This window comes from Anser cygnoides, chromosome 20 (genome assembly GCF_040182565.1).
Source record: "Anser cygnoides isolate HZ-2024a breed goose chromosome 20, Taihu_goose_T2T_genome, whole genome shotgun sequence".
In the NCBI taxonomy this organism is placed as follows: Eukaryota; Metazoa; Chordata; class Aves; order Anseriformes; family Anatidae; genus Anser; species Anser cygnoides.
Genome location: NC_089892.1, coordinates 5,682,126 through 5,705,053, shown reverse-complemented (window position 1 = coordinate 5,705,053; position 22,928 = coordinate 5,682,126). Strand labels below are relative to the sequence as shown.

General features: G+C 63.9%; 1 protein-coding gene across 1 annotated transcript in view; it reads left to right on the top strand.

The window, feature by feature from the left end:
- HMCN2 (hemicentin 2) overlaps positions 1 to 22,883 on the top strand; it is a 37,883-nt gene extending 15,000 nt beyond the window's left edge. The window contains 61 exon segments of the mRNA XM_066980785.1: positions 237 to 406; positions 508 to 662; positions 1,057 to 1,153; positions 1,362 to 1,457; positions 1,560 to 1,736; positions 2,053 to 2,207; positions 2,567 to 2,690; positions 2,859 to 3,034; positions 3,111 to 3,198; positions 4,253 to 4,372; positions 4,670 to 4,831; positions 5,219 to 5,406; positions 5,408 to 5,501; positions 6,104 to 6,271; positions 6,428 to 6,541; positions 6,735 to 6,821; positions 7,307 to 7,495; positions 7,660 to 7,833; positions 8,220 to 8,333; positions 8,506 to 8,648; positions 8,805 to 8,955; positions 9,140 to 9,358; positions 9,565 to 9,678; positions 9,741 to 9,928; positions 10,070 to 10,166; positions 10,515 to 10,640; positions 11,099 to 11,242; positions 11,348 to 11,507; positions 11,645 to 11,769; positions 11,847 to 12,030; positions 12,190 to 12,287; positions 12,599 to 12,871; positions 12,955 to 13,145; positions 13,233 to 13,314; positions 13,573 to 13,709; positions 13,810 to 13,951; positions 14,226 to 14,373; positions 14,629 to 14,756; positions 14,895 to 15,051; positions 15,143 to 15,264; positions 15,490 to 15,654; positions 15,730 to 15,837; positions 15,917 to 16,051; positions 16,344 to 16,478; positions 16,649 to 16,839; positions 16,938 to 16,956; positions 16,959 to 17,150; positions 17,302 to 17,436; positions 17,514 to 17,704; positions 17,841 to 17,922; positions 18,253 to 18,522; positions 19,178 to 19,327; positions 19,559 to 19,696; positions 19,925 to 20,046; positions 20,145 to 20,382; positions 20,513 to 20,566; positions 20,704 to 20,832; positions 20,926 to 21,237; positions 21,474 to 21,593; positions 21,725 to 21,851; positions 21,962 to 22,883. Of these exon segments, the coding sequence (XP_066836886.1) occupies positions 237 to 406; positions 508 to 662; positions 1,057 to 1,153; positions 1,362 to 1,457; positions 1,560 to 1,736; positions 2,053 to 2,207; positions 2,567 to 2,690; positions 2,859 to 3,034; positions 3,111 to 3,198; positions 4,253 to 4,372; positions 4,670 to 4,831; positions 5,219 to 5,406; positions 5,408 to 5,501; positions 6,104 to 6,271; positions 6,428 to 6,541; positions 6,735 to 6,821; positions 7,307 to 7,495; positions 7,660 to 7,833; positions 8,220 to 8,333; positions 8,506 to 8,648; positions 8,805 to 8,955; positions 9,140 to 9,358; positions 9,565 to 9,678; positions 9,741 to 9,928; positions 10,070 to 10,166; positions 10,515 to 10,640; positions 11,099 to 11,242; positions 11,348 to 11,507; positions 11,645 to 11,769; positions 11,847 to 12,030; positions 12,190 to 12,287; positions 12,599 to 12,871; positions 12,955 to 13,145; positions 13,233 to 13,314; positions 13,573 to 13,709; positions 13,810 to 13,951; positions 14,226 to 14,373; positions 14,629 to 14,756; positions 14,895 to 15,051; positions 15,143 to 15,264; positions 15,490 to 15,654; positions 15,730 to 15,837; positions 15,917 to 16,051; positions 16,344 to 16,478; positions 16,649 to 16,839; positions 16,938 to 16,956; positions 16,959 to 17,150; positions 17,302 to 17,436; positions 17,514 to 17,704; positions 17,841 to 17,922; positions 18,253 to 18,522; positions 19,178 to 19,327; positions 19,559 to 19,696; positions 19,925 to 20,046; positions 20,145 to 20,382; positions 20,513 to 20,566; positions 20,704 to 20,832; positions 20,926 to 21,237; positions 21,474 to 21,593; positions 21,725 to 21,851; positions 21,962 to 22,304 (9,133 nt within the window). The 3' untranslated portion in view covers positions 22,305 to 22,883.
- The last annotated feature ends 45 nt before the right edge of the window (positions 22,884 to 22,928 follow it).

Sequence of the window (22,928 nt, the reverse complement as noted above, 5' to 3'; positions counted from 1 at the left end):
TGCAGCAGAGATCGGGATGGGAACTCCATCTGGGTAATGGGGACCCCTGGCTTGGGGTGTCCTTTAGGATGGGAGGCATCCATTCCTGTTCCTCATCCCTGGGATCCTGCTCTCCTCCATGATCTGGTGACTTTGCAAGTGCCACGGGTGCAGCACCCCCTTGCTCCTGGTCAGAAACCAGGGTGGGTGGTGGTAGGACACCCCAAGAACCTGCCGCTCCCCCCTGCTCCTCACAGGTGGCTGAAGGATGGGCGCCCACTGGGCACAGAGGATAGCGTAGTGGTGTCCGAGGACGGTGGGACCCTGCTGATCTCCCACGTGGGGCTCGCCCACCAAGGGCTCTACATCTGCCAGGGCAGCAGCCGGGCCGGGGCGGCCCAGGTGCAGGTGTGGGTTTTGGTGCAAGGTGAGCTCAGCGCTTGGGGGAGACCTGCTCTCTGTCCCATGCATAAGGGAGGGCACGGATAGCAAAGAGTTCTCCCCCAACCTTGTTTCCCCTCTGGCCAGCGCGCCCCTCGGTCAGCATCGCGGAGGGGGATGCCGTCACCGTGGCCCTTCGCCAGCCGGTGACGCTCCGGTGCCAGGCCACGGGCATGCCGCCCCCACGGCTCGTCTGGAGGAAGGACGGGGTCCCACTGCCAGCCACGAGCAGCCTCTTCCAGGTGGGGGGCATGATGGGGCCCAGGGGCCGTGCAGCAGCGTCGGGCAGGGCTGTATGCCCCAGGGCTTCCCTATGGCAGTGTCTGGGCTGAAGCAGCGGTGCCATGGGGTGGCACTGACCCCAGCCAGGGCAGGTGGGAGTGATGGAGGGGTTTGTGTTCCCTGGAGCACACGGATACCAGGCTCCCGAGCAGGGTGAGGACACAGCAGCTCGTGGGCATGGCTCCTGCTGGGGGTCTGCTGGGCAAACCCCGCTTTGCTGGACATTGCTGGAGGAGAAACCCAGCCCTGGGGCTGCAGGAGCTGGATAGGAGAGGTCCAGTTTTGGAGAGAGAGGGTCCAGTTTGGGCTCACAAGTGAACAGAGCTAGTCAGGAACCTTCCCTCCTCCCTCTAGATCGAGAAGGCTGACCTGACCGATGAGGGTGTCTACACCTGTGTCGCAGCCAACCCCGCAGGGGAGGACAAGCAGGACGTGATGCTGAAGGTGCTGGGTGAGAAACCAGGCAGGGAGCGGAGATCCCTTCCCTGGGTAGGATGAGTATCGCATCCCGGGGAAACAAATCTGTTTGGTGACTTGGAGGGCAGCAGCATCACTGTGCAGTGATGAGGTTCCCTCCCAGAACAGGGACTGGTGCATGCAGTGCAGCTGGTTTGGGTTTGGGCTGCACAGAGCTGATGGCCATGTGTTCTGGGTTGCAGTGCCTCCGAACATCGAGCCCAGCGAGGTGGACCTGGCTGTCCTGGAGAACAGCACGGTGTCCCTGGAGTGCCTGGCCACGGGGGTGCCAGCTCCCGGTGAGCCTGTCCCCTCCCTCGAGCTTCCCTGGGGGTGTCCCTGGTGTGTGCCCCCATGCTGCCATCACGCTCCTTACATCTCATCTCCCTCCTTCCCTGCAGACATCTCCTGGTACAAGGGGAACGAGCAGCTCGTGACCAGCCTGGGCCGGATCCTGTCCAGGGATAGGAAATGCCTGGAGATCCCCCGTGCCCGTCTTCCCGATGCCGGCAGCTACCGCTGCGTGGCCTCCAATGCCGCCGGGGACACCGAGCTCGGGTACAGCCTGCGGGTGACCGGTGAGTCCGTGGCATTCAGGGGGAGGAGAGCAGCTGTGTGAGAGTGGGGTGCTCTCCCAGGGCCCCCCATGTGTGCATGGGGCTGGTATGGCCATCCCAGCCCATGGGGCACGTCCTGAGAGCTGGGTTTAGCAGAGACCTCTTCGTCTGTCCCATTTGCCCCCCCACATCCATCCCAGATAATGTCCCCAAGGGCCATGGCCCTACAGGAGGGCATTGCCTGGTCCAAACCTTGGAGTCTCCCACCCCAGCTGTCCCCATCTCTGTCCCCCTGGTGCTGTTGGTGACATTCCTGTGCCCCCTCCACCCTCCCCAGTGCCCCCGCGGATCACGGCTGGTCCCAGCCCCGTTGTGGCGGTGACGAGCGAGGCGGTGACGCTGCGGTGCGATGCCACCGGGAGCCCTGCCCCGGCGCTGCTGTGGCTCAAGGACGGCAACCCCGTGCCCGAGGAGGTGGCGGGTGGCCCGCAGGTGAGGTGGCCTGCTATGGGGGGGGGGGGCGGGGAGCGAGTCTCCATGGGGACATGCCTCCAGAAGGATGCTCTGGTTCCTTGTTCTGTTTTTTCCAAAAAAAAAACCACGAAACAAACAATTGCTGGTGCTGAGCAGATGTGATGTTGCCCAAGTCTTCCCCCCTGCCTTTGGTCCATGGGAGCACGGACGTGCTCAGCCCTGCTCCCTGCCGTATGGAAGAGCCAGGGGGTCCCCACGATGTGATGAGGACAGGCTCGAGGCAGGACCGTGCCCACCTATCTCAGTTACTGCTTGCAGCCCAGTGAAGTTCCCTGGTTTCATGCTCAGCTGGGCTCTTTCCTTCCCGGGGGGCACAGATCCTGTCCGGCGGGCGCGTGCTGTCCCTGCCCACCCCTCGCCTCCTGGACTCGGGGACGTACACGTGCGTGGCCAGCAGCGCCGCGGGCGAGGACAGGCGCGAGGCCACCGTCGAGGTGCGGTGTAAGTGTCCCCATGTGTCCCCAGCCCATTTTCCTGACGGTGGCCACAGGCTCCGTGTGTCTCCCCACAGGGCTGGGGGCTGCTCCCTGCCCTCTCCCCAGCATGGGGGCTGTGGGGCCAGCCCTGGGAAGGGGGGATTGGGGGTGGCGTTGCCCTGTCTGTTTCCAGTGCCACCCACTGCCCTGGGCGAGGAGGAGAATGTCTCTGTCATCGTCAACCAGGAGGTGACACTGCGCTGCCCGGACCCTGGGGTCGACCCGCGGGGGTCCCGCTGGCTGAAGGATGGGACCTTGCTCACACCAAATCCAGGGATGCGGCTGTCAGTGGATGGGACTGTGCTCCAGGTGACATTTTGGGGCAAAACATGGGATGGGAGGGAAAAGGGGCTGCAGAGAATCTCACCGTCTCTCCTTGTGGCAGGTGGGGCGAGCCGCCGTGCAGGATGCGGGCAGGTACACGTGCCAGGTGCCCGGCCACCCGGAGAGACACTACAACCTGAATGTGTTGGGTAAGGGCTGTTGGGCCTGAGATAGCTCATCAGGAAAATACAGGGTGTATGGATATTTATGTACATAGAAACAAACACTGCACAGCATAAAGTGTACCTGAGGTGGCTCGCTGGCGTGGAAAACAGTGTCCAAAGGATTAAAGCTCTGTGAGATGATGCAGCTGGAGGCGGTAGGGAATCCCCTACTGGAACAGGAGAGGGGAAAAAGCCAATGTTTGCACAAGAGTTGCTTTGGGGGTATTTCAGTAACGACGCAGCTGTCTTCCCAAAGCTTGGGCAGGAGAGCAAAGGGACGTCGTTGCCATTGCCAGGGCTGCTCTGTGCTCTCTGCGCCCTCATCCATCACAGCAGCACGCAGGCATCAGCCCCTGTTCTCCCCTGCCTGGGTCAGGAGGATGCTGGTGCATCCCTCACGATGTACATCCCTGCAAACCCCAGCCCCTCCAGCACGTCCACAGCGCCGGGGCAGAGCCAGGCCCGACTTCCCTCAGGGATGCTCGTGGCCAGCTGGTGGGAGTCCTGCAGGCAGGCAGCCGGGGCGGGGAGGAAAGCCAGTTCTCCCCGCTCCTGCGCTCCCTTCCCAGGGAGATGTTGCACGCTTGGCCTGGTGTCCTGGCTCGGCTCGATTGTTTGGGTTCTGCTGTTTTTGTTTTTCAGAGGTTTCTGGGTGTTAGGATTTTTCTTCCAAAAGCTAATATCCCTCACGGGAAGGAGTTACCCTTCTCCAGCCAGCTGTAATTATGGGAACGGCGTCCGATAATGGAAAGTGTTAGGTCACATTCGCAGCGAGCTGTGCTACCTAACAAGGCTGCGTCTGGCCAAGCTTGGCCTGGCTGTGGGGCTCAGCCAGCCTCTGCTGTAGGCCACGTGCAATTAAAAGCATCGCTCTCTTAATAGCTGGGAAGTGCATATTATTATTTCCACGTTTTTTTCCAGCAGTCTCGCTGGATCTTTTTGCGAAGCCTGGTGGAGCCATAGGTGGTGAGCAGGATGGAGTCATCCCTCTCTCCTTGTCCCCTGCCATCAGCTGCCTCTCTCCTCTCTCTCCCTGCAGTGCCCCCGGCGTTCTCCTCAGCAGAGCCCACCACCATGTCCGTGCTGGAGGGGCAGTCTGTCCGGCTGGCCTGCGAGTGCCATGGGATCCCCTTCCCTGCCCTGAGCTGGCAGAAGGACGGTAAGGTCCTGCTCCTCAGGTGTTGACCCACCAGGTAGATACAGACCCCCCTGCCCAGGGCAGGTGATGCCCCTTGCATGGTTTAGGAGCATCTTAGATGAGCAAACGCCAGGTTAAACTTGAAATCCAATTGCCAGCCTGTTCCTTGTGGGCCTCCTGCTGCAGCCAAGCATAAAACCAATTCACGTTGCTCTCCTTGGGCAGCAAGGAGTGCTTTATATTGAGCAGTGCCCGGCTTCTGGGTGGGAACTGGTCCTGCTGGGAGCCTGAGAGGAGGCTGCTGTCCCCCCCCGGCAGGTGAGCCCCTCTCTGCCCACCCCGGGAGCCCGAAGCTGGTGTCTGCAGGAGGGAGGATGCTCTACATCGAGAAGGTGCAGCTGGGGGACGAGGGGACCTACACCTGCGAGTGCAGCAACGCTGCTGGCAGCAGCAGCAAGGAGCATCGCCTGGGGGTGCACGGTGAGCTGGAGGACCTCGAGACATGCGGGTCCTGCAGGGGTGGCTGAAGCTGCCTCTCCTAAGCTGTATGTTTGAGCAAGACACGTTCTCCCTTGATGCAAGGCCCAGCTGGACCCAAAAGTTCACAGCTATTATCCCCTGCCTTGGGTGTTTTGGAAGGGATGCTGCCAGCTGGGTTTGCTTGGTCCCCTCCAGCTCCCCTCTTGGCTCCACTCTGGTTGCAGCTGATGTTTGCTCCAGCAGCACAACTGCACTAATTGCACCCACTGGGATATGCTTTGCCCTCCTGCTGCCACCAGCCAGCTCGATGGCGGTTTTATATCTGCTTGCATACCTCCAAGTGCTTTCCTCCAGCCTCATCTCTGTCCCGTGTCCCTCTGCCCACAGTGCTGCCGAGGATCCGGGGCAGCAGCAAAGCCCCGAGGAAGGTTTCTGTCATTGAGGCCAGCGAGACGGTTTTGGAGTGTGAGGCCACGGGAACACCGGCACCCACGGTGACGTGGCTGAAGGACGGGCAGCCCGTGGCCACTGGGGACGGGCTCTTGCTGTCGGAGCAGGGCTGGAGGCTGAGCATTGCCCAGGGCGGCGCTGGTGCATGCAGGGCAATATGTCTGCCTGGCGGCCAACGCGGCGGGGCAGGAGCGCAGGGAGTTCGACGTGGCGGTGCACGGTGAGGGTGGGGGGCACGGCTGGTGGCTGCGGGGAAGGGGCACAGGCAGCTTGGCAGGGTGGGGATGTCCCACCACGTGCCCAAAGCATCACGAGCCTAGAGCAAGTTTGGGTAACGCAGCATATAGGTTTGGGGACAGCAGGGGGGTGCACCAGGTGAAGTAGCAGTAGAAGTGGCTCCACCAGCCTGTGGCAATGGTTTCTTTCCAGGCTGAGCAGAGCAGAGCAGAGCACTCGTGTTTTACAAAGTCAGCTGCTTTCCGAGGGCTTGGGGGTACTCTGTGGGCTGGGGTATTGAGTGTTTGAGCTGGAAAAGGACTGGGGTGGCGTGGGGCACGTGGCCAGCTTGGTGTCACACCTGGAGGTGTGGGTTTGGGGGCGCAGGTAGGTGGCACGTGCTGCTGTGTGTCACCCGGTCTGTAACACCTGCAAAGGCATCAACTTCAGCTGATGCTGATGGGCCTTCTGTGCTTGTGTCCTCAGCCTGTACAAGCAGCAGGATGGGAACAAGCTGGGTTCAACATCCGTCACCTTTTTTTTTCACTCTTTTGCTGTCTTGGTGGCTGTTTTGCAAACAGATGTTCATCCCTTCTGTCTCCCCAGTTCCTCCAAAGTTCATCCAAGGATCAGGATACACCAGCAACATCCGTGTGCCTCTGCACAGAGCCCTGACGCTGACCTGCGAGGCCACCGGTGTCCCCCTGCCCACGGTCACCTGGTCCTGGAACGGCTCTCCTATCACCCCCAGCGAGCACACGCGCGTGCTCTCAGGTGGGACGAGGGATGGATGCTGCAAGATGTCCACGAATGCATTCTGCTTAGCTCTGAGGAGTTTAAACCCAGCTGAGCTCCCACCCTGCGGAGTGGTGCTGGGCTGTGCCGGTGCCTGGACCTGTGCCCTGAGCCCTCTCCGCTCCGTGCTTGCAGGGGGCTGGATGCTGAGGCTGCCCCGCGTGCGAGCCCAGGATGGTGGCCACTATTCCTGCCTGGCCAGCAATGTTGCTGGGGAGGTCAGGAGGGAGTTCCACGTGGAGGTCTTGGGTAAGGGAGGACATCCACCCCTATGACGGGCTCTGGGGGGGCATCAGGGCTTCACCAGTGCAGGGACAGCACCGGTCAGCACTGGGTGCAGTGGTGGGAGCTGCAGCACCAGAGTCCTTCAGGTGCCTTAGCGCATGAGTTCAGTGCCTGGTTTGGTCCAGCTGCTGATGTCCCTGGCCTCTCACGTTCCCAGTTCCTCCCCACATTGAGGACGTGGATGAGGAAGAGGCCGTCACGGTGCCCGAGGGCCACCCTGTCACCTGGTCCTGCCTGGCTGCGGGTGAGCATTGCACGGGGGTGGTGGGAGATGGGGCCTGGGGGCGGCCAGCCTGAGCCTCCCTTCGGGGCGTGGAGCAAGCGGCCAGTTCCAGCCGATGACATAGGAATAGCTGAGGTCGGCTGAGGAGCTTTTTGGGGATAGTTCCTGGCCTTGCAGTTGGGCTGTCCGGAAAGTGCTGGGGAGGGGGCGCCCACGCGGGGAGCTTGTTCCACGACGTCAGCCCCGATCTTTCCAAAATGGATCAAAAATTCCTCTAATCTGGTTTCTCCTTTTGCAGTGGGAGTCATTAATCACCTCCTACTCAGGACAGTTTTCTTTTTTTCTTGCTGGCTCATCCAGCAGTCTCTAAAATCCTGATCCAGATTGCAATAAGTCTGGATTTGGGCTGGTGTCCCTGCTTCCCAACGCAGTGGCCCCATCCAGGCTGCGTGCACGCATGGAAAAACTTTGCACCAAGCCCAAACCCGACTTTCTACCCTGCACAGGCAACCCCCAACCTGAGGTCACCTGGCTGAAGGATGGCCACCCTCTGCCTGGTGGAGCCACCTCCATCTCTCCCGACGGCTCCGTGCTGCGCATTCCCCAGGCTGCCCCGTCTGACGCTGGCCGCTACTCCTGCGTGGCCTCCAACCCCGTGGGGGAGCAAACCAAGCACTACCTGCTGAACGTTTCAGGTACGAGATGTTTTGGGATGCAGAGTCTTGGGGACATGGGCTTATTGGGGCTTTTCGAGTGCCTGCCCCAGTTAGGAGGTGAGGATCCCTGACCCCTACAGCCAGCAGTGTGGCTGTAATGGGCGGTAACGCTGAGCTCCTGCCGTGCAAACGCGTCTCTGCAGCCAGCCCCACGCATGCTGGAGATGCCCACGATGCCACCGTGGAAGATGTTATTGTGATCATCAACAACCCCATCTCCCTGCTCTGTGAGGCTCCAGCCTACCCACCTCCCAGCATCACCTGGCTCAAGGACGAGGTCCCCGTTGAAGCATCGCGGGACGTACGCCTGCTCTCTGGTACTGGCTGGCGCCCCTTTGAGTGTCCAGGTGTCCCACGCCACCATGGAGCCCCTTTGAGCACCCCAGGGGTGGGAGCGGGGTCTTTTCTTGGTCTGGTGATACCCAGGGTGATGAGAAGTCATCGTCCCATAGGACATGAAAGGCTCAGGCCATCAGATGGATGTGCCACATCATCTGATAATAGCTAAAACCTTCTCAGCAGTATCAGTGAGACCACACGGGTTTTTATAAGCCTGGAAACTGGCCTCTTAAAGAGCTTTAGATGCCCTCCAGTCAGGCTTGCAGGCGGTCAGCAGGTCCTTCAGGAAGCCTTCATGTGCTCCATGGGGATAAACAGCCTCAGCTGTGAGCAGGAACCCTCTCAGGAGACCCCCTTTGCCCAGGTGGCCACGGGCTGCAGATCCTGAATGCCCAGGAAGAGGACGCGGGCACCTACAGCTGCGTTGTGGCCGGCGAGGCTGGGGAGGCCGTGAGGAACTACACCGTGAAGGTCCTGGGTGCGTGAGCTCTCCTTGTGCCTCCTAAATCCCACAGCAACCCTGCTGCCCTTATGGGGCCAGTGCCCCTTCCTTCCCTTCACCCCAGGGTGCTGCACATTGCTGGTTAGGGCAGAGCAAGGGTGTTCAGGGGCTCTTCTCTCCTCCCAGCCATGTCTTCTCTCCCCACCAGTTCCTCCTTCGATTGCCCGAGATGACCCTTCGGGGGAATTTGCCACGACAGAGGTGAGAACCAGGGTCAATAGCACGGTGACGCTGCAGTGCGAGACGTGGGCTGTGCCCGAGCCGACCATCCAGTGGTACAAGGACGGGCAGGTGAGGTCCTAAGGGCAGCCAGGGAGCAGGATGCTGGTTTTGGGGGGGGACACACACCCTCCATATGGCTGGCTGGGCTCTGGCCCCTCCTGCATGCTTCAGCCCCGGTGTGTAATCACTCCTCTTCCTCACCTTGGGGCTGGGGTCCCCACGCAGCTCCTGGAAAGCACCGGCCACCTCCAGATCCTCCACGAGGGACAGGTCCTTCAGATCAAACCGGTCAGCGTCCCAGACTCGGGGCACTACATCTGCGTGGCCACCAACCCCCTGGGCGCAGACGACAAGGATTTCAGCGTGCACGTGCAGGGTGAGCCCTGGGCGAGCCAGGGGCAGGGGGAGAACCAGGGAGAGGGGTCCCTATGAGGGTCCCCTGTGGGAGCGGGGTGGAAAGGGGGGGGTGTATGTGCTGGATAATGTGCATCTTGTCATCTCTGGTTGCACCTGGGGGTAATGTCCCCCTCCCCGCAGCTCATGGCAGCCTGTCCCCGCAGTGCCGCCCCTCTTCCAGCACCAGCTGAGCTCCAGCGAAGCCTTCGAGATCCTGTACCGGGAGGAGGACGGGGACGGGGAGGTGACGGAGCACCGCCAGGCTGTCCTCCACCAGCCCGCCGCGCTCTCCTGCGACACCAGCGCCATCCCGCCCCCCCGGCTCACCTGGTACAAGGACGGGGAGCCCCTCGCCCCCGGCCCCGGGGTGCTGATCCTGCTAGGTAACGGCCCTGCCACCAGAGCATCCCCAGCACAGGGGGGGGTCGGATCCTGTCCCCTTGCTCCTGTCAACACGCGCAGCACCCGTGGGACCCATGACGCATCACTGGGGCTGCGTGGGGGCCATGCACAGCGGGGTGGGAGGGAGACAGTGGACGGGACCCCCACCACGGGGCTCTCCCCACCTTGCCCCCACCCTGTGCCACAGGGGGCCGGGTGCTGCAGCTGCCGGCGGTGCGGGAGGAGGACGCGGGCAGGTACACGTGCGAGGCATCCAACGAGGCGGGCAGGGACCGCGTGCACTACGAGCTGGAGGTGCTGGGTGAGTGAGAGGGGCTGGGAGATACTGGGGGGGCTCAGCAGCCCCTGACCCCCTGCTTCCAGCTGCCCCGGCCATCCGTGGTGCTGCGGAGGAGCGGGTTGAGGAGGTGACGGCCACCACCAACAGCACCGTCCGCTTCGAGTGCCAAGCCAGCGGGCGCCCGGTGCCCGCGGTGTCCTGGCTCCGGGACGATGTCCCCATCGCGGCCAGCCCACGGCACCAGCTCCTGGAGGGGGGCACAGTCCTGCAGGTCGGTGTCCCCGTGCTCAGGGGGTGGCTGTGCCAAGGGGACGTGGCTCTATTTAGTCCCCAAGGGGGGGGCTGGCTGAGCTCTGAGCCCCAGTAGTGCCTGGCTGGGGGTCCCCAGTGGGGCTGTGCTCCCCCCTTGCAGGTGGCCGTGGCAGAGGTGGGTGATGCTGGGAGCTACGTGTGCGTGGCCGAGAACCCGGCCGGTTCAGCCGAGAAGCACTTTGCTCTCGTCGTGCTGGGTAAGGCAGCCCTGCTGACACTTCTCTGGGTCACTGATCTGCCCCCCACCTCCTCTTCCTCCTCCTCTTCTGCTATGCCATGGCAGCCCCCAGCTGGAGCCATCCTGTAGAGGATGAGGTGAGCCTCCCACCGAGGGGCTGATGGCAAACACCTCTGTGGCTCTTGTGTTTTTGGGTGCCCTCCACCTGTCCTGGCCATGCGGGTGCCCTAACGGGGCCGTTTCTGTGCAGTTCCCGAGCTCTGGCTTGCAAAGGGACGCAGCAACTCGCTGCCTGCAAACAGATTGGGATTTGGGGCTTGGGATTTAGTCCCTGCTCACTCCCCACATCCCTGCTCCTCCTCCCCAGAGTCCCCGGGTGCTGAGGACCTGCAGCAGGAGACACTCGATGCTGACATGGGCAGCCCCCTCGTCCTGACCTGTGCAGTCACCGGTGTGCCCCCTGTCACCTGGCTGAAGGACGGGAGGCCGCTGGGTATGCACGGAGGTGATGCAGTGCTGGGCTTCTGCCCCGTCTGAGGCAGCCCTGCCTCAGTTTCCCTATTTCTAATCCCACTGTGAGAGAACTGCAGGAGAGGAGGCAGAGCATGAATGCGCTGGTATTTTTCCTGCACGTTTTTAGGAGGCTTAGCATTCGTTGCTGAGGTGGCAGCAATGGGTTTTGGGCATGGGATGCGATGCAGGGGTGTAGTGCTGAGCTCTCTGGGTACCAGCCATTCAGGTGCCACCAGGACTGGGGTTTGCCCCCAAACCCGTGTCTCTTTCCTCCCGCAAACCTGCGGCAGTGCACCCTGCTCTGTAGAGCCCCCACCTCTCCTTTAATCAGCCGGGGTCCCAGGGGTGGGAACTGGGGGGGCAGAGCACGACAGGGTGCTTGGGGAGGGCTCTGCAGAGGAGCACGACCACAAACCCCTTTGCCCCATCTCCTGGCAGCAAGCAGCCCGGAGCAAGACCTGGTGCCCAGGGGGGGGCAGCTGCAGATCAGTGCCCTGCAGCCCTCCCACCAGGGCCGGTACACCTGCCTGGCACAGGACCGGGGCACCGAGATGCGCAAGGATTTCTTGGTGCTGGTGCGAGGTGAGGCTTCATGGGGTGGTGGGGGGCCCTGGGCTCTCCCCCCACGGGGAGCCTTCCTCCTACTCTTTTTCTTGTCCTCCTCAGCCTCTTCTCTTTCTCGCACAGTGGCACCCCGCATCCTTGGTGCAGGGGTCCCCAGCGAGCACAGCGTGCCGGAGGGCGGCGGGGTGAGGCTGGAGTGCCGGGCAGAGGGGCAGCCGCCCCCCCAAATCTCCTGGCTGAAGGACGGGCAGCCCCTGCAGCTGCAGCCCCCGTCACGTGCCCGGTGAGTCAATGGGGGGCCACTGCTGGCCTTGCAGCACACCCCAAATCCTGCAGCCTGGGGTGAAACCAGGCACGGGGCATCTCTGCCCCATGGGTGCCTTGGGGGTGCTCAGGTGACTGCGGTGCTGTCCCGTGCAGGATGTCACCGGACGGCAGCGCTCTGCTCCTCGAGGCGCTGCACGCCGCCGACTCGGGTGCCTATACCTGCCTGGCACGCAACGGCGCGGGCGAGGATGCGCGGCTGCACGTGCTGAGCGTGCTGGGTGAGTGGGGCTGGGGGCACCGGGCACGGCCACCTGTCCCCAGCAGCCCCATCAGCCCCTCTCGTCCCCCCACCCAGTGCCCCCCATCATTGAGGGAGGTGCCGATGGCTCTGATGTGGTCCGGGGCATCCTGTCCGCGGCGGTCACCCTGCGGTGCCGGGCACGGGGGTCCCCTCCCCTGCGCGTGAGCTGGCTGAAGGACGGGCTGCCCCTGCGCCTGTCCCCACGTGTCACGCTGCTCTCGGCCGGGCACGTCCTCAGGTAAGAGAGATGCTGGGGGGATGCTTGGCTGCAGGTTTTGGGGGCAGCACCTGGGTCTGCATGGCAGAGGTGTCAGGTGGAGATGTTGGGAGCACCATTCTCTGGGGGGCCTGGCACTGACATCTCCTCCTCCTCCTTGTGCCCTGCTCCACGGGGTAGGATCTCCCGCACACAGGTCTCTGACGCCGGGCTCTACACCTGCGTTGTCTCCAGCCAGGCAGGGGTGGCTGATCGCAGCTTCGTCCTGCAGATACTGGGTATGGAGGAGCCGGGGATTTGAGGTGGAGCAGGGTGGAGGCCAGTTTTGCTTGCAGAGCACGTGTTGTGCTTTGCCTCCTCACTTGCAAGCTGAATTGGCCCTTGGGTGGGCTCGGGAAGAATGGAGCAAGGAGGGACCAGCCCGAAAGCAGGACCCAGAGCACCTAGTGCTGGGCAAACCCCTGCAGGAGGCTGAGCCACCTCTGGGTGCTCGCAGGACCCTGGGCATTTGCCAAAACCTTCCCTAGTGCCTGGGACCCCCGGGAGCTTTGCTCCCGCTGCCCCACTAAGGAGATGGCTCTGTCCCCAGCACCCCCTGTCCTGGAGAGCCCGGAGAGCAGCGAGGAGCAGGTGGTGGCCAAGGGCTCCGATGTCACCTTCACCTGTGAAGCCAGTGGGTCCCCAGCACCAACAGTGACCTGGCTGAAGCTCGGCAAGACCCCGGTGCTGCCAAGCGAGCGGGTGGCCAACGGCCCACAGCTAGGCCTGGGGGCTGTGGGGCCGGCTGATGCGGGGGTGTACGTCTGTGTGGCCTCAAATGAGGCTGGGGAAGCCAGCCGAGCCTTCAGCCTCCTGGTGATGGGTGCGTGTCTTCCCTGGGCTGGGGGAGCTGACCCTGGGGAGCAGCTGAGGGATGAGCCCTCCCGGCTCCCCTGCGCCTTGCAGAGCCCCCCCAAATTGAGGACGCATCCCACCCCACCGAGATGTCCGTGGCCGTGGGCGCCCCGCTGGAGCTGACCTGCGTGGTGGCGGGTGTCCCTGTGCCTGCTGTCACCTGGGAGAAGGACGGGCAGCTGCTGGCAGGGCCCTGGCTCTCGGCGGGGAACGAGAGCACGCTCCATATCAGCAGCATGGAGGTGGGGGCTCCTCTTCCCTTTCCCCACCTGCGTTCTCTTTCTGTCTTGTTTTTGCCTCATTTTTTTCCCTCTCCTGGCTTTGCATAGGTGGCCGACTCCGGCTTGTACACCTGCCTGGCCGCTAGCCCCGCCGGGGAGGACAGCAGGAGCTTCCACGTCAGCGCCCGAGGTAGTGTGGCCCCAGCAAGAGGAGGGTGAATGGGGTGAGGGTCAGGGTGCTCAGGGCTTTGGTGCATCCCACAGACCCATCTGGGGACAGCAGGGGAGCTGTAAACACCTGGGGGGGGGGGGGGGGTCAGTCTGGAGCAGAGCATGGCAGCCCCACAGAGCAGGGGGGCTATTCGTGGCCAATTGGGGACGGATGGGGACAGGCACGGGGGTGCCCAACCCACCTGCCACCCCTGACCCACTGTCACCCATCCCACAGCCCCTCTCAGCACCACAGGCACCGGAGAGACCCTCAGCATCACTGCCGTGCCGGGGGGGCAGCTCACCCTGGAGTGCCCTGTGGATGCCGTGCCGCCCCCCCACATCGAGTGGCACCGGGAGGGCTCCCCGCTGCGGGTACGTGTGCCGGGGGGCTGCGGGGCTGGGTTCCCCCCTCTCAGCCCCGTTGTGTTCCCTGTGGGCACAGCCACTGACCGGGGCTGCCCGGGGGGATTAGGGGGATGCCCGCAGGCAGACCCTGGCCGAGGGCCGGTTCCTGAGGATCCAGGACGTGGGGGCAGCAGACGGCGGGGAGTACGTCTGCAGGGCTGGCACGGCGCCGGGGGACAGCAGGCAGAGCTTCCAGGTGGAAATTCATGGTGAGCAGCACCCTGCCGTGGGGCTTGGCTGGGGGAGAGCGCATTCTCCATCCCTGATAGCTCGGGGATGTGCAATATTTCGGGGTCTCCTATGGATGGGGTGATGGGAAAGGAGGCACAGGTTGGGTCTGACTTCTCCATCCCCACACTCTGCCCAATATTTTGGGGTCTCCCATGGATGGGGTGATGGGAAAGGAGGCGTGGTTTGGGTTTGATTTCTCCTTCTCTGAGCTCCGTTGTTCATTTTCTCCATTCCCTGTGGGCACTGCCACAGTGGCCCCACACATCCAGCTGGGCCCTGAGGAGCTGAATGTGCCCGTGAACGGGTCAGCCACGCTGCCGTGCCAGGCAGCAGGGTGGCCCGTGCCCCGGGTGACGTGGCGGAAGGATGGCCAGCTCCTGTCCCTTCCTGGGAGCAGCAGGTACGAGGCTTTGCAGCTTGGTGGCACCCAGAGCTGGTGCTCAGGTTGTGCTGCTCTCCGCGCCAGTGGGTGCCCAGCACGCCTGCAGCAGGGACAGTGCTGTCCCCTGGTGTAGGGCTGTACCCTGTCCCCATGCCTGCTCAGGGGACATGCCACACCTGGCTGCAGGGTGCTCGCCACCCTCCTGGCTGCCTGTCCCCATGTATTGCTGGCCGTGCAGAGCCCTCGCGGGGCTCACCTGGTCTCCCTCCCCAGGCTGCAGCTCCTGCCCGATGGCTCCCTGCAAATCGACCCTGTTCGGGTGCAGGATTCCGGCTACTACCTCTGCGTGGCCTCCAGCCCTGCTGGCTCTGACCGGCGAGGCCTGGACCTCCGTGTCCTGGGTAAGCAGGAAAGTGAGCTGGACCCCTCCTGTGCCCCCGCTGCCACCCCCTATTGCTGGGCAGCTCTCACTGGTACAACGCTGCACTGCTGCTCACCCCCTCCGGGCAGCTCCCAGCTCCTCATTTGCCTTCCTGCAGTTCCTCCTGCCATCGCCCCTGGTCCCCCCAGCCTCACCCTGCTGGCCCAGCAGCCGGCTTCACTTGCCTGTGATGTATCGGGCTCCCCTGCACCCCGGGTCCGGTGGGAGAAGGACGGCCGCCCTCTGAACCCACACCTCCTGCCCGGTGCATACAGGTACCCACCTTGCCCCTGGGTTGGGTTTTCCCCCTCTTGTTGTCCCCCCATGGTGCAGGGGCTGTCCCCAACGTGTGCTGTGCCCATGCAGGGTGCAGACCTCGGGCTCGCTGCTCATCACCAGCCCCAGCCCCCGGGACGAGGGGTGGTTCGAGTGCGTCGCCACCAACGCCGCCGGAGAGGCGCGCAAGGTGTTCCTTGTGTCTGTCCACGGTGAGCTCTGGGGGGCTGCAACTACTGCAGGGAGCTGCCTTACTGGGGTCTCTCCCCCTCCCCTTAGATATGATGTAGCTGTGCTTCAGCCCCCCCTGCACTTGAGTTCCTTCTAGGGGACTGGGAACAGGGGCAACAGAAATATCTGCATCCGTGCGCGTCAGATCCAGCTCCCTTCCAGCACGGGCTGTGCATCCTGCCCACCTCCCTCTCTTCCCCCTCCAGTGCCCCCCACCATTGCCGATGACCTCACGGATGTGGCCGTCACCCGGCTGTCCCCTGCGGTCCTCACCTGCTATGCCTCCGGTGTGCCCCCACCAACGGTGTCGTGGAGCAAGGATGGGGCTCAGCTGGGCAGGCGAGGGGGCGGCTACCGTGTCCTGCCCACAGGTAGAGGCTCGGGGCAGGGCACCGTGGGGCAGCAGGTCCCTGCAGCCCTCCTGCTGCCCCCTCTTTGCCTTCTAGGAGCACTGGAGATCAGGCAGGCGCTGCCTGCTCACACCGGTCACTACACGTGCACGGCGAGGAACACCGCAGGCACTGCCCGAAAACATCTCCGGCTCGTGGTGCATGGTATGTGTGGCTCAGGGGATCCTGCTCCCTGCACATTGTTGGGGGGGTGCTGGTGGAAACATTTCTCTGTCGCTTGCAGAGCCCCCCGCCTTGAAGCCCCTGCCCGGCATGGTGATGGTGCTGGTCAACACCAGCGCGGTGCTGTCCTGTGAGGCCAGCGGGGTCCCCCGGCCGGAGGTCACCTGGCAGAAGGACGGTGCCAGCATCACTCGAGGTGGGCAGGAGCCTGCACTGCCTGCCAGCCCCTGTACGGGGGTGGATTTGGGTGGCAGAGCTGCCAGCACTGCTGGGTGGCTTCTGTGTATGGTGTACTTGAGGAGACCTACAGGGGCAGGGTGTCCAGCCAGCCTTGGGGCTCCCCAGTGTGTCCGGTGGCCGCTGGAGCCGTTCCCTGGGGCTTTCTCAGAAAGGGGCAGTCTGCAGGCAGAGCGGTCCCTGTGCTCCACCTGAGCTCTGGTACGGCTGCTCTCTCGTCTCCTCTCCTTCATTCCTGCCTGTCCCCACAGGGCCTGGGCTGAAGGTGCTCCCCAGCGGGCAGCTGCGCCTCCTCCGAGCCTCTGTGGCAGACGCCGGCAGCTACCTGTGCGTGGCTCGCAACCCCTCGGGCACTGCCATGGGGAGGACCAGGCTGATCGTGCAAGGTAAGGCTTTAGCTGAGGACAAGCTGGAGGGTTGGGGTGCTGGAGCCGGGGTGTGGGCACCCCCAAAGCAGCCCCCGCAGAGGCTGCAGACAGCTCTGAGGGTAGTTTTGCAGCATCCCTGGACCCCGGTGGGTTGTTTGTGTGAATGTGATAAAATCTGTCCCACCCAGTGCCCCCGACCATCGTGGCCAGCCCCGTGGAGCTGGCGGTGCTGGAGGGGCAGGACGCACTGCTGCCCTGCGCTGCCCGTGGCATCCCCGAGCCCCGTGTGTCCTGGAGCCGGGAGGGAGCCCCGGTGCAGGACCGCGGTGGGACCGTCACCATCCTGCCATCTGGGGAGCTGCTGCTCCGCCACGTCCAGGTGAGCACAGGCCCCTCAAGCAGCTGAATTTACCCAAAAAATGGGTGTCAGGGTGGAGCTGCACCCCGTGACGGGCACCGCGCCCTTTCCGTGCGCAGGAAGGCGATGCCGGCAGCTACTCTGCGCCGCAGTGAACTCGGCGGGGAAGGCCATCCGCCGGCTCTCCCTCAGGGTGCACACCCTGCCCACCTTCACCCGCCGGCCGGGGGACGTGGTCCTGAGCCGGGGTGAGCAGCTGGAGCTGGTGTGCGAGGCCACGGGCAGCCCCGAGCCCCACATCTCCTGGACGGCCGACGGGCAGCCCCTCACCGGTGCGTGGGCAGCTGGGTGGAGGATGCTGGGCTGGGGAGAGGACACAGCCCTGCCTCCCTCCTGGCTTTTTCACATTTTGGGGTCCCCGGGTGATTGGTGACACGGGTTATAACCCCCATGTGGGCTTTTTTGGGGGGTTGTGTGCTGCAGAGGGCGTATCAGGGCAGCGTGGCCGGAGCACCCTGCGGCGGGCGGCAGCCACCCACGCCGACAGCGGCACCTACGTGTGCCGTGCTGAGAACAGCGCCGGCACCATCAGGGCCACCAGCTTGGTCTCCGTGACAGGTAGGTGCCCTTGGGGTGGTCAGGGTCCAATGCACCCAGCCACCCCCGGTCCCTTCCCACCCCTCTCCCTTCCCCAGAGGCGCCCGTCGTGCAGGGGGCCCCCAGCACCTACCGAGTCGAGCCCCCCGGGGGTGATGCTGTCCTTGACTGTGATGCCAGGGGTCACCCCGCGCCCTTCATCCGCTGGAGCAAGGACGGGGTGCCGGTGGTGGGCAGCCGGCGGCTGCGCCAGCTGCAGAATGGCTCGCTGGCCATCCGCAGCCTGGGGGTGAGTGGGGGTTTTGGGGAGGGAGGCAGGTGGGCAGCATGTTTTGGGAGATTTTGTGGCAAAGCTGAGCATCTCAGAAGTGCCTTTGCCACCCCGTTGTGGGTTCACAGCTGTGCTAACGCTGTTGTGACACCAGAGTGCCGATGCGGGGCATTACCGGTGCGTGGCGGAGAATGAGGTGGGCACGGCAGCGAAGGTGGTCACCCTGGCCCTGCAGAGTGAGTCCTGCCCCTTCACACCCTCATTTTGGGGGAAAGAGGGTGTTTCAGGCCCCGCGCCTGCGTTTCGCCATGTGGGACAGCTGGTTTGTGTGGGTGGTTTGGGGCAGACGGAGAGGGTCGGACTGGGGGGAATGGGGAGAGGACAAGAAGATAAAGTTCAAGGTGTTGGACATTGGCTGAGGGTAAAAAGGGCTGAAAAACGCTCCTTCATGTGAGTGCTTCCCCCAGGCGGTCCTGCCCTTGGCCCCATCTGAGTGGCTAAAGGACCCCAACGCTTGCACAAGCCCAGGGGAAGGTGACACTTCCCGGGTCCCCTTCCCTGCCCAGGTGCCCCCGTGGTGGTGGTGACACCACGGGCGCAGTCGGTGCGCGCCGGGCAGCGGGTGCTGCTGCACTGCGCGGTGTCGGGGGAGCCCACCCCATCTGTGGAGTGGCAGCGGGATGGGGAAGCACTGCCGGAGGGGCCCCGTGGCCGCATCCTGCCCAACGCCACGCTGCTGCTGCCTGCTGCCATCCCCCGGGACACGGGCACCTATACCTGCATCGCTCGCAATGCCCTGGGCTCCGCTGCTGCCCGCACCTCCCTCGTGGTGCAAGGTGGGTGTCTGCCTGCGGCTGGGGGCTTCTGGCCTCATGGTATCCTGGGAGAATATTGCTTCTCCTTTCTTACTTTAAATCCCTTGGTTTGCATCCAGTTTTCCTCTCTCTCATCTCTTTCATCACTCATCTTTCCGAGTTAAAGGCCTGAGCCAAGCCAAAGCCTTCCTGAAGCAGCTGCTGCGTGCGTGCGAGCGAGCCTGTGGCCCCCGTGAGCCCTTTGGCTCTCCCCGGGCTTCCTGAATTTGCTGCCAGTGATTAAATTCCTGTGTCCCAGGGGTCCTGCTAAATGCCCAGGCACATCCTCTCTCGGGGAGCAGATTGCCAGGCTGAGCGGCTGTGCGGCGGAAGCGCTGCGTGCCCTCTGCACAGCTGCTGGCGTTTTGCTGCCAGGCGTGCTGGAAAAGCAAATAAAAACTTGGGACCAGGGCCAGGAACGTGTATGGGTGCAGAGAAGGGGCTTGGGGCATGCTGGGGACAGGTGTTGGTGCATGTTGGTGGGTGCAAGGTGTGGGGCCACGCTCACAGCATCCCCTGTCGATACACGGCACAGTGCCTTTGGGGGCTGTGTGCGCATCCAGGTGGGGATGCTACTGGCCTTGCTCTGGTGGCTTTCCCATGGGCGAGCAGCCCCAGTGCTGTGTTTTGTCCCCAGGGGAGCCCCGCCGCGTGCGGGGCAGCCTGATCGGCGTGATCAACACCCGTGAGTTCGGTGTTGCCACCCTCAATGCCAGCGTGCTGGACGAGCCGCGCTCCGGCACCACCGCCATCCGCACCAGCATCAGCGGCGTCCCACAGCACGTCGGTACGTGGTGGCACATCACCCTTCTCTCGCCCCGGGGAGAATGATTGACCCGTGTCGGGTGAAAATCTTGGGGGAAAGAGGGAGAAAGCCAAGCAGAAATATACAGCAAGGAGCATCCTGAAAGCAACACCCCGCTTCTGTGCTGCCGCCCACGGGGTGCTGGGGGGATCAGGCTGGGTGCCCCCTGAGGAGGGCGCTGGCTTTGCGGTGACACCTTCTTCCCCACGCCAGGGCCACTGATGCGGGTGCTGGTCACCCTCATGGCCCCCGTTTACTGGTCCTTCACGCACGCCGGCGGGGATGTCCCCAGTGGGATCCTGCTCACCCAGGGCGTCTTCAGGCACAAGTCGCAGGTGGAGTTTGGTACAGGTGAGGGATGCTCTGCGTGTGACTCCTCTGGTGTCACCTCCCCGTGTGAGGAGGGACAGGGGCAGTGCCCGCTCCTGCCTGGCTTTAGCATCCCTCTCCCCCATGCACCATCCTCATGGGTACGGGGGGGCTGAGCCCGCTGCTGTCCTGGGCTCGGTGCTGCCCGGCGGGCAGAGGAGCTGGTTTTGGGGTGCCGTGGGCCACCTCTCAGCACTGCCATCCCTGCAGGTGATCTCCTGCACATCACCCACCTTGCCCGGGGTGCGGATGCCAGTGGCACCCTGCTGCTGGACAGCATGGTCAGCGGCTCCGTGCCCGAGAGCATCGGCGAGGCCACGCTGCTGCTGCAGGTGCTGGTGCTTCCCACCCTCCCCAGCGGAGCGTGGCTCCTGTGCTGGGTGCCTGTGGGGTCCGGGACCTGATCGCCCCCGTCCTGCTCCCTCCGCAGGACTTCAGCGAGCGCTACGTGCAGACAGGGGCAGGGAGGTTCAGCGGGGGCTCGGTGCAGAGCTTCCTCCAGGATGGGCACCTCGCCCGTGCTCGTTGCAACCACACCGTCGAGTACGAGCCCACTCCTGGCCCGCAGCTGCAGCGGGTGCAGCGCATCCAGGCCAGGGAGGTCCAAGCCTCCTTTGACCCAGCCTCGGAGGAGCTCAGCTTCCAGCTCAGCACCTCCCTCGATGCAGGTAACGAGGGGGATGAGAATGGAGAGGAAGGTGCTGGGATCCCTCACTGGTCCTGGGTGGCTGGGAGGGCACAAGAGATACTTCCCTGCAGTGACGTGTCCCTTCTCTGCCACCTCTGCTTGCTTCCCAGGAGACCAGTGCCCACCCGGATTTGTCCTGGACCCTCAGCAGCTGCACTGCCTTGGTACAGACCCTTTACTGGGGTGGGGGCTGTGTGGTGGTTTGGGGCTGGAGGGTCCCCATGGAGCAGGAGGGTGGTGAGGGGCCTCTGCCCATGGAGCAGCCCCAGGTGCCACCTCCCTGTCCCCCTCATGTCCCCAGACATCAACGAATGTGCCGAGGGCTCCCACGCCTGCCGCTACAACCAGATCTGCGAGAACACCATGGGGACGCATCGCTGCGTGTGCCCCCGCGGGTACCGCTCCCTGGGCGCTGCCTGGCCCTGCCTGGGTACGAGCCCAGCTCCCACAGGACACGTCCCTGTCCCCCTCCCTGCCCAGTTTCCCCATCCACCTACAACTCCCTCTCTCTTTCCTCCATCAGACATTAACGAATGCCTGCAGTTTCCTCCACCATGCGCCTTCGAGTGCCGCAACCTGAGGGGCTCCTACGAGTGCCTGTGCCCCCCTGGCATGGCCCTGCTGCCGGAGGGCGAGTGCGGTGCAGCAGAGACAGGAGGGGGGACTGCAAGCAGCACCCCCTGGGACCCTCTCCTGCGCTGGCTGGGGCCAAGCAGCCGCCTGCGGGGCCGCTCATACCCGTGGCTCACCCTCAGCCGAGTGGCGAAGGCTGCGGGGCCGGATGCCCGGGGTCCCTGCCCCTCTGGGTTTGTCAGGAGGAACGGCACCTGCACCGGTGAGCGGGCACGGGGGCTCTGCAGGGAGTTTGGAGACCCTTGTGTGCCCAAAAGTCTGCCTAAAAATCTGCATTTGCCCACTGCTGCCACATCTCCCAGTTCCTTTGCACCTTTGCCCACAGTGTCGGGGTCTCGCCAGGCTTGGCTGTGCAGGGAAGGGGAGGTGGGAGCTCCCCAGCAATGGGTTGAGGGGCACTGGTGTTTCCCTGCTTGGTTTCACCCCTCTCGTCCCCAGACCTCGACGAGTGCCGGGTGCCGAACCAGTGCCAGCACGAGTGCAGGAACAGCGAGGGCAGCTACCGCTGCGTGTGCCCCCCTGGCTACCGGCTGCTGCCTGACGGGAAGACCTGCCACGGTCAGTGAAGACTTCACTCCTTGGGGTCAGCAACCCCAGTCCCTATGGTGACCTGGCTGTCGTGCCCTTGGGGCTGCGAGTAACCCAGGGTTTTTCTCCTTCCCCTCTACCCATCCCTGCTCTGCCTGCAGATGTGGATGAGTGCACAGAGGGCACGGTGCGGTGCGCCTCTGCCCAGCTGTGCTTCAACATGCGCGGAGGAGCCCGCTGCGAGGACGCCCCGTGCCCCGACGGCTACTGGCAAGGCTCCAGCCCTGGGTGAGCCATCCTGCGGGGCTGGGGGTGTCCATCCCATGCCACTTCTGGTGGCACTGTGTTCTGGGCACCCCAGCTGCTCCTTGATGTCCTGTTGTGTCCCTGGGGTGCAGGGTGTGCTTCAGCCACTGCGCCCCGGACTGCGGCACGGCCGGCCCCGCCACGCTGCGCTACGTGCTGCTCCCGCTGCCCCTCGGCGTCCCCGCCGGCCGCGACGTGCTGCGCCTGGCCCCGGGCAGCGCCCTCGGTGCCCGCACCCTCTTCACGCTGCTGGAGCAGGATGGGAGCAGCCCCTTCGCCCTGCGGGCCGAGGGGGGCCGAGGCGTCATCGCCACGATGCACCCGCTGCACGCGCCCGGCACCCATCGCCTCCGGGTGCAGGCGCTGACCCCGGGAGCGCGGCAAGCGCGCAGCATCTTCCTCATCATCATCTCCATCTCGCCCTACCCCTACTGATGCAGCTGGGGTAGGGCAATTCTGGTGCCAGCCTCGCGGGGTTGTGCCACCTCCTGCCCCTCGGCATCGCACCGGTGGGGACACAGCTCAGGGAGAGCTGAGCTCGCACCATCCTGTTCCCTGCTTGAAATCCCCTCCTGGTGGAGGAGCCCTCGCTGTCCCCTGCCCCCCCGGCAGCCCCCACCTGCATTGCCTTTACCGGGGTCAGTCCCTGACTCAGCAGAGCCCCAGGAGGGGGACAAGTCCCGGGGAGACGAGGTGTCCCGCCAGCCTGCAGCAAACACCAGGTTTTGTTGCAATGCCGGTGGTTCTGGAACAAACACAGCTCGAGGTGGCCTTGGCTGTGATCAGCTACGAGATAACGGGACTAGGGGGGGCAGGGGGGTGACAGTGACCAGCGAGGGTCCTGCAGGGGTGCAGGGTGCGGCCACCAGGCTGGGGATGGAGCAGGGAGGGTGCAGGACCCCCCAGCATTAACCATGTATTGAAATAGCCCTGTGTTCAATGTGGTTTTAATCCATTAGGTTCCTGTGCACTTATTTATTTATGGGTTCATTCCAAATAAAGTTTTTTTTCGTGAGGAAAGCAGCTTCCTTCAGCAATCCTTGTGGGCCCCTCTCCGGG